Source organism: Falco rusticolus, chromosome W (assembly GCF_015220075.1).
Source record: "Falco rusticolus isolate bFalRus1 chromosome W, bFalRus1.pri, whole genome shotgun sequence".
Taxonomy (NCBI): domain Eukaryota; kingdom Metazoa; phylum Chordata; class Aves; order Falconiformes; family Falconidae; genus Falco; species Falco rusticolus.
Window position 1 is genome coordinate 8,277,276 of NC_051209.1, and position 19,959 is coordinate 8,297,234.

At 42.7% G+C, this 19,959-nt stretch overlaps 1 protein-coding gene and 2 long non-coding RNA genes across 4 annotated transcripts in view; 1 reads left to right on the forward strand and 2 right to left on the reverse strand.

Annotated features, from left to right (window-relative positions):
- The first annotated feature begins 407 nt into the window (after positions 1-407).
- LOC119140825 overlaps positions 408-19,959 on the forward strand; it is a 48,052-nt gene continuing 28,500 nt past the window's right edge. Inside the window, exons 1-2 of the long non-coding RNA XR_005101736.1 lie at positions 408-588; positions 19,578-19,581. This is a non-coding gene — a long non-coding RNA (uncharacterized LOC119140825). The remainder of the gene's footprint in view (positions 589-19,577; positions 19,582-19,959) is intronic.
- On the reverse strand, positions 425-752 carry LOC119140828. Its single transcript, XR_005101739.1, has 2 exons — positions 696-752; positions 425-654 (listed from the first exon to the last, which is right to left on the reverse strand). It is a non-coding gene; the product is annotated as an uncharacterized LOC119140828 (long non-coding RNA).
- Positions 4,902-19,959, reverse strand: part of LOC119140820 (mothers against decapentaplegic homolog 4-like) — a 29,095-nt gene continuing 14,037 nt past the window's right edge. The window contains exons 6-12 of one of the 2 annotated variants that reach the window (XM_037372452.1): positions 18,137-18,256; positions 17,895-18,005; positions 16,041-16,091; positions 13,822-14,005; positions 12,647-12,815; positions 11,250-11,388; positions 4,902-10,043 (exon numbers count right to left, since the gene is read on the reverse strand). In XM_037372452.1, coding sequence (XP_037228349.1) covers positions 9,832-10,043; positions 11,250-11,388; positions 12,647-12,815; positions 13,822-14,005; positions 16,041-16,091; positions 17,895-18,005; positions 18,137-18,256 — 986 coding nt within the window. In that variant the 3' untranslated portion in view covers positions 4,902-9,831. The remainder of the gene's footprint in view (positions 10,044-11,249; positions 11,389-12,646; positions 12,816-13,821; positions 14,006-16,040; positions 16,092-17,894; positions 18,006-18,136; positions 18,257-19,959) is intronic. The other variant, XM_037372453.1, reaches the window with a different exon arrangement.

Here is a 19,959-nt window from a genome sequence, read left to right on the forward strand (position 1 = left end):
GTTTCCCTGTGCTTAATACACCATGGGCCCAGCTTTGGTGTGGCTGAGTGACTTCATGTGCAAATAATCTGGCTTTACATGCTGCCTTTAAAAAGCAATTTGTGGTCTTCCAGCTGTAATGCTCAGGAGCTTGCATTTCAGGGGGCTTTCAGTGCAGCTGTGAGGTAAACTTCCCCATGCTGGTATTGGTGAGCATCAGCCAGCAGCAGAAATCATGGGATGGTTTGGATGGGAATGGACCTTCAAAAGCCACCTGGTCCAGCCCCCTGCCATGGGCAGGGACATTCTCAGCTGGATCAGGTTGCTCAGAGCCCCATCCAGCCTGGCCTTGGATGTTGCCAGGGATGGGGCATCAGGCACCTCTCTGGGCCACCTGTGCCAGTGCCTCACCATCCTCAGTGTTATAAATTGAGACCACAATAGATCATAATCCAATTAAAATTTTTATTAATTACAGCAAGTAGAATACGAGCAAAGACAGCGCTGGACGGCAGGGGAGTCTGCGCTTCGCCAACTGCCGTACTGAGCAGTTCAAACAGTCCCTTTTTATACTTTTTTTTACTTTCGTGTTCATGAGGTAGTGGAGGTGTTGACCCTTCACTCATATGTCCTTATATGGGGTTGTCTGTCCTGTTTCTGTCGGTTCCTGGACACCTGGCGGTTATCTTATCTTTCACAAGCAGCATCCTGGACACCTGGCGGTGATCTTATCTTTTGTTGCCTAATCTTTACATTGGGCTTAACATAAATCTTAATAAATAATACCCTAGTCCATAGTTTCTTACACTCAGCATAAATCATTTCTTCCCTCCATTTAGTCTGAATCTCCCCTCTGAGTTTAAAACCATCCCCCTTGTCCTGTCGCTACAGGCTCTGCTAAAAAGTCTGTCCCCATCTTTCTCCTAAGCCCCCTCTAAGTGCTGAAAGGCTGCAGTAAGGTCTCCTCAGAGCCTTCTCTTCTCCAGGCTGGACAATCCGGCTCTCCCAACCTGTCCTCCCAGCAGAGGTGCCTCAGCCCCAACCATCCCCGTGGCTTCCCCTGGACCTGCTCCAATGGGGTGTTGCAGAAGTACCTCCTGATGTCAAGTTGTGTGGGTCTCCTGTTGGGTTTCCTCCCAGTCCAATATCAGTTTGCACCTTGTGCAGAGTGCTTTCATGTTTCTTTTGAAAGTCCTTGCATCCCCTCCTTGCCGTGAGCTGCCTTCTCTTCCCTCTCCTCCCCCTTTGACTCTAGTTTTGTGGGTAGAAGGAGCCCAGCTGCAGGCTCCTTGGTCTGGGTGTTGTGCTGGCTGTTGCTGTGGTGTGTTGGGTACTTGAGCAATGTCCATCCAGATATATCCCTGCTCCCTGTTGAAGCATCCCAGGCAGTGCTGGGTTAACTCAATGACCTTAAAGGGCTTTTCCAACCAAAATGATTCTTTGATTTCTCACCAGTGGGGGCCTGTGGGAGGGAGCCCTTTCCCTCTGGGAAGGTTTGCAGTGAAGCAGAGCACCTGGATGGCAGATGGACTCTTCCCTGGCATGGAGGTGAGTGACAGCAGGCAATAGGAAAAGGCATATGAAGGACGTTTGGCTTCAAAGGTGTGTATTTATAAATCCTGCTTGCAATGCTGCTTGAGGCTGTTCCCTGCAGCCTGGGGGTGCTGAAGGGGAGCCTTGCTGGGGCTCAGTGGGTAGATACAATGGGGTGCTGCTAGGTTTATTACCAGAACCTGCTTCTGATTATTCTTTGCAGGCTGGGGAGCGGGAGAATAATCCTTGCTTCTTCCTGGCAGCACAGGGCCACGGGTTAGTGGTGGGCTTGGCAGCTCTGGGTTAATGGTTGGACTTGATCTGAAAGGTCTTTTCCCACCTACATCATTCTATGATATTCTATGAATTTCTCCTGCTCGGCCAAGGATTTTAGATGCCCGAGGGCCACTCGTGTGTGTGGGTTGTTTCACATCTCCTTCATCATCAACTGTTCTGGGGTACATCCCTGGGGTACCTGGAGATGGTGGAGCCTGTGCATCTGCTTGTGGTCCTCAAAGCCACCACCCTGAAGCTTGTGTCCTCAAATCTAAACTTTCTGTTCGCTTTCTTCAGGTAGACAGAATATTTCTTTTTAAGTGCCTTTTTAGTATTAAGTCTTGGGAAGAGATCAAAGAGTATTTAAATTTACTTCACTTGGGTCTTGGGGCAGTTTTAGTGGTGTAACAAGAGGTCCTGGACAGAAAACCTCAGGCAGCAGGGAGATAGAGCCTCGTTATTTCTAGATGTGCATCAACCATCTTAAATCCCATCCCCTCCAACACGTTTTATTTAGCAGAGCAAGTAACACTGTGGTTGCTTCAGAGTTGCATAAGACTCCACTTCTCAATTTGCTGTCATGAATTTACTTTTCCATGCTCAGGAGCACTTGTGATGGGTGACTAACCCACCTGGAATTTTAACTCTTGTTCATGGAAAGGAAAGCACTCACCACCAAGCATCCATCCGCATGAGCCTGTCTGCCCCACTGCCAGCCAGGCTCGTTAGAAGAGATAAATTATTTTTTTTATTCCAAGGTGAGGTTTTAAGGAACTGGTCCGAAAGCCCAGTCCCTGTCCTGTGAAACATCTGGCTCCTTGTTGGGGGTAGACAGGGATGGGAAACCTCTCCTGGCTCCTGGGGAGGGAACTCGGTGTTGTTTTATGCGCCCTGTTGCAGATACTGCTGGCGAGCAGTGGTACGAACCTCGGGGTGGGAAGCAGCGCAAGCTGTGCTTGGAACGGCACGTCCCTGTGCTCAGCATCTCCTGTTTGGTCCTGAAAATCAGCCAAGGTTCAGCTGTTCCTGCTCAGCTACCCATGGGGTTCAAACCTGCTGCTGGGGACAGTAGGTACAGCACAGGAGCTGGCAACAAATTGCTCTAAGTTTGTGGTTTTTTTTTTTTTAAAAAAAAAACAACAAACAAAACCAAAGACAAAGTAAATCCTTTTGTACTTGGTGCCGTTCTTTCAGTTCTGTGAGCAGTCAGCCTGGTGCACTGCGGCAGGGAGCTGTGCTCAGAAATCTTCTCCCTCCTTGGACCAAAAATGCCCTTTTCCATGTCTCATGAGGAAGCTTACGTTGCCTGTAGCTCTGGCAGAGGTAGAGGGGCGATGCTTCCCTTGGGATGAGCCCACCAACACATCAAGACTCAGGAACTGAGCTGGTTTTGGGGGTTGGAATGGAGAGTTTGGGGCAAAACTCACCAGCAGGTGAGTGAACTCATGCCCACGGGCACCTCCTCGGCCCCATCCTGCAGCGTTTCTGCTCCAGCTCACTGGAGCTGCCAGGACAACCTGCCCATGCTGGGGGGGTTGGGACATGGCAGGCTGGTTTGTGCAGGTAAGGTGCAGGCAGCTGGTGCTGACCACCCAGCTCCTGCCGTGGCTGAGCCCGGCCCTGGTACAGCAACCAGGGCTCATGCCGGGGTGGGATCCCACACTGGTGCTTCCTGAAAGAAGCGTAACTGGTATAAACAAAAAAAATAAGTGGGTTTGGTTTGTAGGTTGGTTTTTTTTCCCCAAAAAAATACCTTTAGCCTTAATTTGTTGGGCTTTTTTCTTTCCAAAGTCACATTGCATTTCCAGGAGCTGCTTGGGTAAAATTGTAAATAAATGCAAAAGGAATGGAAGGAGCTGGGGGTGCAGGCTGTTGCAAAGAAAACAAATGGGTTTGGGGGCAAAGGAGCTGCACCAAGGGGCTGTAGGAAAGCCCACATGCTGCATGGCACGGCCTGATTTGGGGGGGGGGGGGGGGGGGGCTTGGCAGTGCTGGGTTAAGGGATTGATTTGATGATCTTAAAGGTCTTTTCCCACCTAAACCATTCCATGACCAGCTTTGGATGACTCGGGGGTGGGTGGGTGGGGGGGTGGTGGTGCCTGTCCCCAGCCCTTCCATGCCAGGGGATTCCCAGCCCCACGTCCCTTAAAGGCTTCTGAGGACACAGACACACACAACCCCCCCCTCCACACCCACCTCCGCCAGAGCCACATGCCCATGGCTCTGGTTCTGCTGCAGGTATTAAAAAAACACCCCAAACCCTTTAGTTTTTGCAGGATTTCGTGTTGCTGCAGCTCACAGTCCTGCCCCTGCCACCCTCCATCCTGGGGCAGGTTGGGCTCCAGGAGCCAAGTAAGCGCGAAGCCGAGCGCCTGAGCTGCAGCTCAAGGGGTGTCACCCCCCCAGGATGGCACAAGGGCCTTGCAGCCACCCGGGCCCTCTGCTCCCTCCAACTGCCAGCACAGCTGAGCGTACGAGCTATTGAGGAAGGGTCACAGTTTGAGCAAGTGCTGGTGACATTAACAGTACAACCCCCCGCCATCCCCAGCTTTGCACAAGCCACAGCTGGGGAGCAGGACCAGCAGGGCATTAGTGGGGTCTGGGAACGGCGTCGGCTGGAGCAAGGCTACGGCTGAGGCTGAAAGAGGGATTTTGCCACCAGCATGTGCTGCTTGGGCTCAGCTGCATCCTCCCCGGACTGCACAGCATCGCTCTATCACCACGTACGGCTGCCGAGACCTGGTAGTAGCTCCAGTCCCTGGTCCTTGCTCCGAGGCCGCAACAAAACACAGAGCTCAGCTGGTGGATTAAAAAAAAATAATTTCCATTAATACAAAAACCCACAAAACTGTCATGTCCTGCCAGCTTCAGACAGCCTGGTACCTGCCTGCCTTCACGTGCTCAGAGAGGCTACCACACTGGACGCTGCACTTGGCTTTGGGGTCAGTGTTGGTGGCACCGAAGCAGCTGACACATAGCACCGTGAACCTGCAGCCCTGCCCCAGGGAGCTCTCCCAGCCCCCACACCATCCAAGACCACAGCTAGTAGTGCTGCCAGCCAGCCAGAAACAGGGTCAAAGCTGTCCACTGCATGAAATAAAGAAGCCAAAGACTTGGATCTTTACCTTTTTTAATCAAAAACATACTCTGTTACAGAATTTCAGGGAAGTTAACTATAGTATATTATCCACAAACTAGGTCTAATGAAAAACATACAATAAGCTACAAAGGAACTACTGGGAATTCTGTTGACCGCTTATCAAAAGGCAATGGCTAAAAGAAGAAACGCTTAACTAGGCTTTCACACTCAAAAACCCCTCTCGTGGCAAGTTTTGGGTTACGGGTAATTCACAGCTCTCAATCCATCTGATTCACAACTTTGTAGTGCTACCAAACTGCACCAAAAAGACACAGAAAAAGGTACTGTAGCAAGAAAGCATTAGGTGATTTTGGTGAACTTGAAAGAATTAAGTCCTGTAAATTTAGGAGTGGCATAGCGCTCACAAGGCACAACAGCAGCCAACAGCGCCAAAACTTCTCGAGATTTTGTCGGCAGTTGTTCTGCTTTCTGCCAGGTCTCACCAAGTAAAACTTCTACAGTGCTGGGAAGTCACTTCTCAAGGACCTCGGCAGCATCATACACGGCAGCTTCAACTTGACCTGGCTGCACCTCCCAGATCATTTTCAGAAACACATGATCGAGGATAGCGATTTGGAGGCAGATGACACAATGCAAGGATACGTACAGCATCCAGCTCCTACGTGACTGGTGGGGAAGCGCTTTCCGTTGGCTTCATCTCCCTGCCCGGGACTGAAGTGCGACTAGGCGCATCAGGAGTAGATGCAACCAGCTTAGTGCTCATGAATAACACACATGCCTACGACAGGCAAGCTGCAAATCTCAGTCGCAAGAACAGCACCATGGTCCTCAAAAATCCGTCATCAGTCATGGAAACACTCATCAGCAGGACCAGGCCAAGACCATCACCTTCAATGCTTAAGCCTTAACTTAAAAAACAGAAAGGAAGTAACTGCTCAAAAATTGTGTCCTTAACACCACCTGACAACCAAGCATCTTGTAATTTTATGGAGCAGATACTAAGTAGCATGGGGCCTGACAGGAGAAGGGGGGGGGGGGAAGAGGATTTCCTAAATGAAGTCTGAATCCCACTTAGAGGAAGACCCATCTGACCAGTGATCCCAGTCACTCCGCATAGCAGAGTAAAAATGCAAATTGACGAGACAGTCCTTTCTAAAGTGCTTATTCTTCAAGGAAGAGATTAAAGATGTCTCAATAAAGACCACCATCAAGACGTAAACAACACTCAAAGGGTTCAGAGGCAGAAGCCCCCCCAGATACACTGGCACAGGAATTTTTTAATGGTTCCTAGTAAAAGAATTGAGGCAGTCGTTCCTGAGCTATGCAGAGAGGACGCTGTTGTCTTTAGAAGTGTCACAAGTAGTAAGATGGCCTCAAAGGTAAGGCAGAGGAGTTGGACACAGGTTCAATGACTACTGCTGCTATAGACCTCTTTTGTGACTGGGGGAGACCGTCACCTCCTTTAGGCCCCTCTCTGTAAAGCAGCCAGAGTATTTTCCCGGGTCTTCAGTATGCTTAGAGCCGTTAATGAAGTCACTGATGTCACAGCCAGGGGGTCTGGGTCCCTGAGCACATCGCTCTCATCAAGCCCAGAAAAGCCACATCTCAGAACAACCATTTGTAACCAGCACCGCATAGCGCTTACGGCTCCTTCTAAGGGTTTCCCATTAGAATTCTTTTACATATTTTTGAAATCACGCCAGCGAAAAGGTTTCCTCTCCTACATCTCTTATTGTGTCAACTTCAAATGCCCTTGCTTTCAAAACTAACAATAACACTGCTAAAGCCATCTAAACCTTGCGGTGCTAATCCCAACTCTCCAGAACATGAGGTGAGATTACAAAGCGCTCCAGCTCCAATGCTTTTTTTGAGGAGCATGCATGTAACAGAGGGTGAGAAACACAAGGGTAATTACTCCAGCAAAAGAACGAAGCAGAGCAGACCCAGGAACAGGAGCACAAGCTAGAGTTTGCTAGCTGAAAAAAATACTTGTTGAATTCATGGACTCCGAGACATTTGGAGCTGAAGAGGAGGCACGATTCTGGCGTTCTTGACATCCCTGCCTACAGCGCGTATGGGGATCGTCACAGCTGTCAAGTAGCTGTAGCTCTTTTTTGAATCTCAGAAAAAGACATAAATGCAAGACTGTCAAAGATTCAATGAGCTGCTGCTGAAGGGTTTCCAATCCATTATGCGCTGCATTTTATGCCGTCACAAGAAATAAAAGTACAAAAATTAAGTTAAAGGCATATTAAAAACTAAGAATGAGTCTCTCATTTTGCCCTTTAACAGTTATGATTGCATCTTATCAGTAACTGCCTGGTGGGTAAGACAAGCACCATTTCAGCATTTTTACTGCCTCACACAATATTCAGATTACTCCTGATGTGGAGCCTGCGACTTCTTGGTTCTGATAAACTCAACCAATGTTCTTTTGTTGTTCCATTCAGAATGTTTTTAGCCATCTAAATACTACACTATAGGTACCATCCACTGTAGGTGGAGACTTGCAAAACATCTGCCAAAAACACCCCAGTCTTAATAGCTGAACTCTTTCAGGCTGCAATCCAGGCAGGAACACCAACAGGCAGAAGCAATCTGTTACTGTTTTATCAAATTTCGGCACAATTCAAAAATAAACAACTGGTACAGAGGGTTTTCTGTGAAGTAGCCACACACAGATCAGACACCCACCAAGATAAGCACCTTGCAAAACCGCAAAGTTAAATAGGGAGTAAGCTCAGGGACTCCTAATCAAAAGAACAGTCTGTTAAAAGCAGTTCATCAGTCGAAAGGCCAGACACCTCCCAAAGGCCAAGGTACCTTGAAACAAGCAGTAAGAGCAGGGCAGATGATTCAAAAGGGGGTTGGCAAGAAGAACATGTAGTCAGGCTTTTCATTTCTTCCCCCAAATCAAGCTTTCTGTTGTGGATGAAGCATAACCGAGCTGCTGGTTAATAAGCTTCTCTGAGGATGTAGTCAGAATCCTCTACTGAAAGTGTTCCTCAAGAACCTGAAGCTTGCTTTTCGGACAAACTAGATCATTAGGAGTGAAAGGAAAACAAAAAAAGTTTTAAACCAAAGGTCTTGAGAAAAAGAAATGTGATTTTTCCAAATATCAAGAAGTCACCACATAAGAGGGGGGAAAAAAAAAAAGACTGATCTTATTAGGAGTTAGTCTGAAGAAGGCAACAACTGTTAATGAAAACACAGAGAAAGCTCACGCAGTCTTCTGTGCTTCCACACCTAAGACAGAAACAATGACCGCTGACATCTTCAATAAGAATTTCAGCAGATAGGGGAAGCAATACCTAAACACTGCGTGTCACAGCCCTCTACAGATTCCTGAAACTATGCAAGAAGCTTGGCAAAAAGCCTGAATAATCTCTTCCAAGATTTCTACTTAGGTTAACCACTACAGCTGCACTGCCAGGTTGGCTCAGTACAGCATGGCAGGCAGACCAAACCGGCAGCGCCTGAAGGACTGAAGTTGGTGTCTGCGTACTTCTAAGCCTGTTTAACTAAGCTCTGACTCCCTACACACAGGCTGAAAAAGCAGGAATTCCTGCTCCCTCTTCATACCCCAGCAAACAGCAGAAACAGATATCCTCAGGACATGCTTTTAGTGAGAAGCGGGGAGTAAGAAAAATGAGAGTTGCTTCCTGGCAATTCAAACCAACAAAAATTCCTACCACTATTGGCTGCTGCTGGTCTTGCAAAGGAAAATAATCCATCAAGTCAAGATCAATGATTTCAAGGTGCAGAATTACATAACAGAAGAAACTAAATTTATAAAAATCAGGGTTTTCATAGTTTTATTTATACTATTAACTAGAGAGAAAGCATACATATTGTATCTGTCATACAGTCAATACATCTGCATTTTGTTTTCTACTATAAATTCTCTATACAAAGTCATTGCCAATTGATACGGTCATTGATGGCATAGGGCTTAAAATAACCAAGAGGTATAAAAACAAGTTTGCCATCTTGCCCTGAGTGGAAATGGTGAACAGATACAAAAACTGGATCCTAAATATCGATGTAATATTATACATGATTTAATGGTATATGCAAGTAAAAAGTGTCATGCAAGTTTTTTAAAATATCTGCCAAGTTTTACTTGAGTAAAATCATAAAAGTCAGTAGTAGTTATGAAAATATGTTCCTGCCATTAGGTACTCATTATGCATTTTCAGTGGCAACTTTGCAGACTGGGTATTTCATGTTAAACTGAGTGCCAGCACTGAAAGTATCCATTTCCTTTAGTGTTTTAAAACTCACGTGTCTATATTAAATAAAAGATATCTTTGATTTTTATTTAAAACTAGTGAAGGAAAAGCCACATTTCTTTTCCTTGCTATTTTTAATCAATGCCAACAACGTACGTCTCGTCCCTCACTTTTTGACAGCTTCTAGGTTTTGATCTGGAAAAATCATAACAAGATAGTCAACAAAATAAAGACGTCTTCTGTTAACTATTGTTCCCTAAAAAGAACATCACAAACCAGCTGGAATTTTAAAGTTGCTGTAAGATAAATGTTTGTAACTATTAGAAGGAATTTTCAGATATAAATATATATATATATAATATATATTCTGCATACAAAAGGCTCCTGTGAGGCTTATCACCAAGATTCCACAATAGAGAAGGAAAGTTTCAAAGGGAACAAACCCAATACTGTAAAGGCTCTATAAGGCATTTACCTTCCACTTTAAGCCCTGTATTATGACAGTTAAGTTCTGAAAATAACTGAAATCCAAATTCTGCATGTTCAGTTTATTTCTGCTAAGAGCAAGGCGGCAAACACATTTTTAAAACCTGGTTTTAGAAGATTAAGCAGAACAAAAGTAAAATATATCTTCAGGTTATAAACAGAAAAGTATTTTACAGTCCACCATCCTCACAATATAATGGCCCACAGCAGTGCAGCAGAGGGATCTCAGTCTAAAGGTTGTGGGTCTGCAATAGGCATGGTATGAAGTACTTCATCTAGAAGCTGGAGAGCACGGTGTAAGTGAATTTCAATCCAGCACGGTGTCTCTTTGATGCTCTGTCTTGGGTAATCAGGTCCCCAACCTTTTACAAAACTCATCCTGAGTATGCATAAGCGGCGAAGGTCATCTACACCAATTCCAGCAGCAGCTGACAAACCTAAACAGGAGCGGTCACAGACACGTTTCTTTTATCATCTGGTTTGTTTAGCCATTCCTGTCTGCTCGGCTCTTTCTTCACGTACAGCTTTCCCCTCTCACCACAGCAAAGGCCAATCCACATTTCTAGATCTCTGCTACAATGAACGCAGTAATTATTCTGCGTTTCTTCCAATTAAATTTTTTCTCATCATTCTGCAATCTTGAAAGGGTTCTGAAATATAAAACTCCTTATAATAAAGCAGACATGATGAAACCCAATGTCTTATGTGATAACAATGCACGAAACCTTATTTAAGAAATATAGTCAAAAAATATTTATTCCTGAGGTTTGCCAAATGCTGCATTTTCAGCATAAGAACTGTGACTGACCATCTGCAGGAAACTGGATGAACTAATTACATTGCTTGCATCTAATAAAATAAAAAAGATGAATACAGCTGGCAAACTTCAGATTGCAAGTATGGTTAAGAAAATTTAAATACATCCTCCAAAATGCCTTCAGCAATTTGTAGGACAGCTGGAGAGTCACATGGCAACACAAGGAATCCAGAAAATACTAAGGCACATAAAGCAGTCTGAGACATGTAGGTACTCACACTTTTAGAAGTACTTGGGTACAATTTCAAGGATCTAGAATTTAGTAACTAAGAAAACTCTAGCCCAGAATAATAAAAAAATTAAATAAATAAAAAGAGAAAAAGAAACACACCCTCACACTCTCTTCTTCCTCTTCTCCAGAACTGTAATACTGACTTCTATACCTAGTCAAGGACTTGTTGCCCAGTAATCCCTATTGTTTTGAGTAATATTTTTATGAACTTAGATCTCAAAGGTAATTTTTCAAGCTTGGGCTAAGCAGCCAAAAGTATCTCTGCTTAAACTCATAGGGTTATGCTATCTGACCTTGTATATAACATGTTTTCTGTTGTACTGCAACACTTCTTGCAGTACAGTAAGTACCCACTTTCATATCCAACGTTCCCTGAAGGCTACAGAGTGAAAACTGGTGTGTGGAGCAGTAACAAACCGAATGAATACAGACTTACCTCGATGCCACCCCAGCCCCATCTCACCCCAATCTTACTACCTCATTCCAAGTTAATTTGCACCATTGCAGGGGCAATGGGTGCAGTTATGAGGAGAGCTGTGGTGTTTGTTTTCAGGTACGGAAAAAAAGAGGAGACCAATCAGTTAATGTACTTACTAATGGCTGGGGCTATTCCACCTACTGATCCTGGTCCAGGGATGTTTCCTGCTACTGCTGCAGCTTGAGCAGCAGCGGCAGCTTGGGCCGTGGCAGCCTGCTGTTGCATCTGACGATGACACTGGCGTAAATCAAACACCTTAAAAAAAACAAACAAACAACAACAAAAACAACCTGAACTATGTAGACTTACCAAAATCAAGGAAGGAAAGAATTCCTCAGCTCCCATCCCCAATAATCTGGACCTCTCTGCTCGCCCAAAGCAACTTCTGTGGTCTCATCATGCACTTGGGTAAAAACAAGCCTTCCCTGCTTTGCTTAATTTCTAACAGAAACGGTCCATTAAAGCTGTTTCTGAAGAAACTCTTCTCATATGACATTATTACCACCAGCAATACCAGAACCCAGCTGAGCTGAGCAGGCTAAAGCATATTCTATGCAGAACTGACTGCCTGACCACAGTCTGAAGAGTGCCACAGGCTGATATAATCCCAGCTGCTTAGTTAAATCCCAGAATCTCCAGAAAAACAGGCACATAAATAAAAATGGGAGCCAAGTCCTGCTTCACTTTGTCAGACTTTAATCTTCTTCACTGCTTTAGTGAAATATGTCAGTCTCTTTAAAAGAAATACCAATAATTGATAAGGTTTCAGCAGCTAGGTTTCAGGTTGGTAGCATTTTCTATCTTTGTGATCAGGCTCAGCAGTAATATCTACAGGAACTCTGTTCTCATACTAGAAAGCTCAGACACAGAAGTCAGTGGGGTTTCTTTCACCTTCATTACACAACCTGTCTGCAAAACTGAGGATTAAAAAAAGAAAAAAAACAAAACACTCCAAACTTCAAACAGTTTCTCTCTAATTCAAGAATTATTTTTCACAAGTGTGATTTGTCCTAAATAAAGCTTCAAATCTGGCAGAGGCATGTCCAAGTAAGAACCTCCCAAAAATAATTTGTTTCCATGCAACTTTCTGCAACCTCTGGATCACTTCACATTCGTTAACACTAACACACACTTTACACTTCTACTGCATTTATACACACTTTCCTAATTTTTCTTGTTTTGGAGAGAAAGTAAAGAAACAGATAACCTATGCTAAAAATTTTAGTAGCAGTTAATTTAAAACTGTAAGGCTAAAAGTAGAAAGAACTGCTATCAAGACTGTGACAAAATACAAAATCAGTTTCTTTCATAGTATCTAGATAATACTTCAGAGTTTAATTTTAAAAAGTCATCTTAAGTGACTTGTCAAATGGAGGAGGTTGTTTTTTTTTTTTAAAGGAGAACTAAAAGGAAAGTGACATTTATGTCAGTGCCTCATAGCTTCCCTAACATTTACAAGAACCAAATGTATGCTATTTCCCCCACAATTTTCATCTAGGAACGTCAAACCAACCTTTATATATGCACTTGGGTAAATCTTGTGAACAGCATCCCCTGGTGCACGCCCTGCTTCTCTGTCCAGGTAGTAACTCTGAACGAAGACTGCATGGTCACTGAGGCATCTCACCCACACATCACCTTCTCCTTTGCACTCCAACTGCACCCCTTTACCTATGTGCAACCTTAAAAAGAAAAACAGTTCCAATGCACCTGTGTGTACATACTGTAAACAAGACCTTTACTAAATAAACCATGAACAATTCTCCAGCACTCAGTCAGTGGTGCTGCCTTAATTTACGCTCCACTCATACAAGGACCTGAAATTGTAGTTATTATCTTAGGTGTAAGTCAGTACATAGTCACACAAAATCTGTAAAGTAAAAAGCCATTTGTAATACCATGTAAAGAGCTATGGGAAACACAGAATAGAATGCAAAACCAATGATTTTTGAGTAGCAGCTACTGTACTTATTGACAATACAGAGCTGGGATGCCAAACACATTCAGCTCTGTTCAGAAGTGTAAAATCCCACAAGTATTCTAGTATAGAAACATAGTATAGAAAATCTAGTACAGAAATAGTACATACACAAAACCACATTTTAATGCAGAACTGTATGTTCATTTGAATCTCATTACAGCAATCTAGCATTTTGATCGCCACAACGCAACATTCCTGAAGACGTGGAATCATTTTCCTCCTCTTTTTTTCAAAGAGGGGAAAAAAAATGTTGCAAGATTGCTTCGGTTCTCTGTGCTTCCACATCAAAGCCTAGCTCACGTATGGTGAGAATGAATGAAAATCCACTAGGCTCTTTATCAACCTTCCTTTGCTCCTTTGACAAATCTATATATTGCAGTTATTCTCACATCACTCTCTGGTGTGGAGAGCTAATATTCAGCTTGCATACATAATGGCACGAGTTGCTAATTTTATCCTTGAAGGCGCAGCCTTTGAAAGCCATGAAAAGCAATGCACTATTGCAAAGCACCGAAAGTCTTTGTTACACAGTCCACATTTTGAATGCATTACAGTCATGGCCTAGAAATATACACTCTGCTACACTTAATTCAGTTAAAAGAAACATACCAGACTTGTCATTTCAAAAGGGAGGCACATACTAAAGGCAAAACCAAATGATTATCAAATACCACAGAGAGCTGGGGCTCTGGTGATTTGCAGAATACCTTGCTCTTTCAATGGCTTCTGTTCTATGCACGTTGGAAAGCTGGCCCAGGCAAAAACGGTCTCCTCCAGAAGGATCCACATATCCATCAACCGTAACGATTGGACAGCTTGAAGGGACCTTAAATGTTTCTCCAACTTGCACGTCCATTTCAAAATATGCGATTGAACACCAATATTCTGGAGCTAAAGAATATATACAATTAACTGCCTGAAAGGCACCCCCCCCCCTCCATAAACCCATTCCAGACAATCAATTAAGTCTTCTGCAAATGCATTTGTCATAAGCAAGTTCAGATAGAAAAAGACATGTCTGCTAGCACAGAGAAATACCACGTACTACAACAAACACTGGCTTGTCATTTTTTCTTTGAGCACACATCAACACAAGGGTTTGTTTTAGTTAAGATCTTCTAAGTCTTTGAACTGTTTATAATTCCAGGTAGATTTTTTAAGCTATCTGCATTCCTACACCTTATAGCTCGATTTCGCCCTCCTTTAGCATAAAGGAGTAATACATACATGCCTATTCATTGCTAGGCAGATATAAACTAACTCTGAAACAGATCTGGCTTAGGATACAAGAGTAACCACTTCCCAGGTGAAAGCAGTTTACTCTATCCTCCCTGCAAAGCAAACCAGATTTGGAAAGCAGGGCAATGGGGGAAAAATATCAAAGATCACACACTGATCTTGTCTGCACACAAGCAAGTCAGTAATGGGATAAAACAAGGAAGTAGAACAAAATGGCATGTTTTAATAGCAAAGAGGCACCTTTTAACTCATACTATTTTAAAAACAGGCTACAAAGGAAAGATGGTACTTAGAAGAAGCTACCATATGAGGAAGGGAAACCCTGACTCCCTAGAGCATGCTGCTGAAGCCTAAACACTTCAAATAAGCAAGGAAACCTGACAAAGCACACAGTGATTTTGTACATGTGTGTGTGCTGCTTGTGTGCTACCTGGGAGTAACTGGCTTGTCCAGCCGTCTGCAGGGTTTGTTGTGCATGCTTTTAAGTATTAAGAGTTTCTCTCTTCAGACACATTAAAACCTGAAGTTGCCACAAGCTTAAGTCGCTGGGGATTTTGGGACTCAGCACCTTTGCTGACTACAAGGGCCAATTTCCACAAAACAGTTACACAGCTGACGCTGAAGCAGCTTGTTGGGAAGGGCAAAGAAAATCAGGACTACAGTGTACTCAAAACAGGGGAAATAGAAGAGCTAACATGACAGGACCTAAATACCACAGCCTGATAAGCCAACAGGAAAAAAAAAAAAGTTCTGCCAGTGCTGTAAGTGGTACTCGTTCACTACAAACAGCAGGACCCAACAGCACACCTACTTGTCTTAAACTGTTGTTCTGTTTTCATTAGAAAAGAATAAACCTGTGCCTGAATTGCTTTAAGTTTTTTATCGTCACATAAATACTCATGTCTGTGAGGACTGAATAGGGTGAAAGAGACATACTAAATAATACAAAATACAGTTTAGCTACAGTTCAGTTCAGCCAGCAATTAACAACCGTTTATTTCTGGTACTGTCACTGGCCAATGAATAAACAAGTTAAAACTTTTAGGCTCTTCAACTATGCAGCTCTCCCTGTGCAGGCAATAGCTTTGCTGTTGTTAAAATCAGAATACCACCTTGCACCTGCAATGGAGCTAGCTTGTACCACAAGACCAGACCTCCTTAGTTCCATGAACTGCTACCATTAATGAAGACTCCTAAAAAGCAAGCTTCTGCGCAAAGCTCCAAAGAGGAATTCGGCTCCAAAAATACTAAGAAGGGCAATAACTGTCTTTCAGGGTATCTGGTTGTCGCAATGGACTTCTAGATTACAGATTCAAGAGGGCTTTGGTGTGACCTAAGCTCCATGACATTTCTAAGATGGTAAAAATTTGTACAACTTCAGACACCCTACAAAGTTTAGAATCAAGGACATTCAGAGTTCAGACACCTCCAAGGTAGGCATCAGCTCAGTGTTAGTTTGAGGATTGCAATCTTAGGCTGCAAACTGAATTTAGATGCCTGTGTCACCATTCCAAAAGAGATGTCTGAATTCAAAAGACCACATCACAAAATAGTTCCTCTCCGTCCCATTTTGAATATGTATCTCACAAATTTCAGAATACTTGATACCAAGAAAAAAAAATCAGAACTGTCAACAGAAATGTATTTATTTCCATGATATTAGCATTATATATTAGACTTTACTCACCAGGATGATTTGATATAGGCGGCTGGAATGCAAGTTCATTGTGAACTGGCCCTTTAAAAGAAAACACGCAATTTGTTTTACAGGAGGAAAAATAAGGTTTTCTTTCTTGTTTTCCTATGAAAGAGAGACTTGTGAGGATGCCAGATGCTATAAATCCCAGTAATTTCAGAATCAACTGGCCAAAACTGACAGGGGAGAAAGATGCCCACAGAAGAATTACACTCTTAGAGGTTCCTAAAAATTCAGTTGAGTTGAGCAAAGAGCTCCGTTAGTATCCCAGGAACAAAGGCCACATGCTGCCCAAGCCTGACCCAGCTCCGGGAGAGAGCAGAAACCAGATGTAGTATGGAGATGTAATAGAATTAGGACTTAGGCTTCACATCTACCCCAAGTTAGACAAGGAGAGAATCACTATATAGAGGCGTGATACATATCAGCCAGAAACCACGCTTCGTTAGTTTCATCGATCACAGAACAAGTTGCCCAGCGTGCTGTGGACTTGACCATAAGAAATACTACCTGAAGATGGAAAAAAGCCCTAGAGAACTCATTTTCTAAAGAAAAAAAATACTGAATACAGTCCTGTTATCAGTCAGTTTATTCTCTCTGCTTTTATAAACTAACTAGGTCCCTTACAGGCAGCAGAGAACAAGAAGGAAAGACTTAAACATAGTATTGTAAGGAACAGCAGCTTTCGCAACAAGTTGTCAAAACAGGCACAACGTTGGTAGGTGTCAACACATGCAACTTTCTGAAGTGAGAAATGGCAGCAGCCAAGAAAAGCTCTATGTGGTATCACCAGCCAGTTACAAATATTAATTATGGAAAGAAACATGCACTGAGAAACGTTTATAGAGTATCTACAGCACCACTGAAAGTTTTTTTACATTCTGGTATTTCTAACAAATAAGTGGGATACTAACAGAAGAAAATAACAAAACTTAATAACCGTATCTAATCCACAATTTTCTTGATAGATACAAGCTGAAAAGCCATTCTAACATTAACTCACAGTATGTTCTCCCCTCCACTAATAACAACTGTTACAAACAGGTGATCTGCTTAACTACTGTATTAGGAAATAAAGAAACGTTCTAGATTTTTGCCACAAAATTTAGAAAAATTTTAATTTGGGTGGGGGTTTTTTTGCACCATATTCTTATAATGCACATTAGCATGCTAGGCACAGTAGAAATCTGACCACCTTTGTTTTTTGCCTTCCCATCTCAAGAGGTTGTGGTTCTATTTCGCAGATGAAAAAGATTTTCAAGTTTGTGTGCCAAATGTACTCATGAACCAGGCTGTGGCAAAACTCCTTCACTGAGAAGTACTTTACTGCATGAGCTGTCACAAAGTTCTTTTAAACTGGCTAGTGTACCTGGACACACATCTTCCAAAGCTTAAGGTAGATTTTTACCTCATTAACACATGACTTCAAAATTTCTAGAAAATAAAAACAGCCAGGAACTTCCACATTTTGAAAGAAAATGATCTAAACAACACATTCTAAATCAACTTCCTTTTTTGCAAAGGAAATATTTACTCTAAGATTGCAAAGCTTTAAAAATAGGTTTAGAAAGGAAAGGGTAGTTTTGTTAGGTATAGTAAGACATCTATAATATAGATGGCATCACTATAGCTATTTGAATTTCCAATCTCTGCTGCTTTAAGGGAGGGAAAGTCCATCAAGCTCTTTTATTTACCTGTCAGAATATACTAAACACAGTAATGGCAGTTCTATAACAAAAAAACAACAACAACAGGATTCGAGGTTAAAGAATAATCACAAATGAGCCCTCACCGTTCACCAAAACTGAAAACGAATTGAGTGATTTGGAAGCGTGCACTACTTACAGTAGTGTCCAGGATGCATAGGTGGATGATGCTGAAGATGGCCATTCTGGTGGTGAGGTATGGTAGGTGTGTAGGCTGCCGTCCGACTTCCAGTCCAAGTTGCAGTACTATCTAGAAAAAGAAAGGAGCGGTTAGTTTTTAAGGGAGTTTTTCCACATCTTGCTTCTAATCCTCTATTTCTCCTGAACATTTGGAAACTGGTTTTAGAAAACTAAGAAGAGTGCACATATGTATATACTCACTGTGATGGTAAGTAGCTGGCTGAGCTGTAAACCCATTCTGCTGAGTTCCTGGCTGAGGCCCTGAAGCAATCTGTAAGAGTCCATCACTATGGCTACCTGTCAATATACTGGTAGGTTGACCTGGTAAAAGAACACACTACCTATTCATGAACATTCCAAAATTTGAATTAAGAGCAGCTCAGCACTATTGGGTAGGAAAATACACCCAACTAAGGGCACTGCAATACACAGTTCCTACAAGTCTGGTTTCAGTACTTTTTTTTCCACCCACCAGAGTGTCCTAGGAAACTTGAAGCAAGATGCTCTACATTAGCTAATTTTGACTCCGACACCCTTAATATTTGAGGAGTAGAAGTATGCAGAGAACTCTGTTTATCAATTGCATCTTTGTTCTGTTTGCATCTCATTTTCCGATTTGAAAGGAAAGAAGAAGAGATGTCACAGGTTTTACTGAATAACACAGCTGGAGTAGATTTGGTATGAATCCAAACAGGCCAACAGCAGGTCCAACAAGTTGCTTTTTTTTCAGCATAACTACTGTTCCTAAGGAGGACACTTGCTTAAATGTATGTTCCTCCAAAACATATTGAACAGTACTTGATTTTTTTGAATAGAGCTGCATACATCACTGGACTCCTTCCTGAGAAAGTCACTAGGATTTTTATTTTTTTTTTTCCTCCCAAGTAAGTATTTCAAGAATTGTCTAAGCTTTAAAGTAAAACTACAGATATTTCAGAACAGGTTAACAGAATTTGATTTTAAAAGGCTTCAGTTCAGCCATTAACACTAAACTGATTGGCAGTTTCACAAGTACACTTGCACTCTCAAACCAGTGTGGCTAGCAGAATTTAACACATTGAGAACTTGAATTAAAACCTAAAAATGAGCTTTTTTTCCTGTTGACTTGGCCCCAACAATTATAGCACTGACGAGAAAAAGTTATTGACTATAAACTGTTGTGCAAAGGCAAAACAATTAAACCACCTATCCTTTTTTCTCTGCTGGAGACAGACATTGTATCTCAGCTTGACAAAACCATCATTAGTTTTAGCAAAAAAAGTTGTCAGCTAAAATTAAAGAACATTATCAAAACACCACGCCACCATAATTCGAATTCAGTAACACGAAATTCATTATATTCACATGTCTTCTGATATTAAAGTGACAAAGACTATGTGAAACCCTTCCAAAACTTCAAGGTTTCCCTACACTGGGGCTGCAGGATGCTGCGTACCTAACTGCTTTACTGTCCTGCTGGAGTGAAGTGTGAGGTTTGCTATGTCTGATATTGGTAAACCAGACTCTTCCACTTGGACCAGATACACACAGAGAAGAAAAACTTCAACGCAACACTCCAACGGACTCACGAAAATATTAATTAAGGCTGTTCCTTTGGTGGTACAGTGGGCTGTTATAAAAATAATCAAGTTAAAACTGAAAGACTCGTTTTGTCAGCTGTGGAACACTAAAGAGTTGCCTGAAAACCTCTCGACACTGCCACCTTACAGTATATCTGTTTGTTGGCCTGCTTGCTGTTGTAATAAAATAAAATTCTTCATTCCTACAGCAATTATTCCAGTAATAGCCACAATGTTTTGCCAGTGGTCAATTATTTTAACATTGGAACACTGAACCTTGGGCATATCCCCAACAGTCTTGTAACACTCACGTAGTGCAAGCCCCACTGAAAAAAAGACTGGGTCACCAGGAAAAGTTACTCCAGTTCTGCTCCGAGTTAAAACCGTATGTTAACACTTACAAGACTGTCTAGATCATATTGCCACAGACTTTATCAGCGTAGCATGGCAGCAGCACAGTTCCAC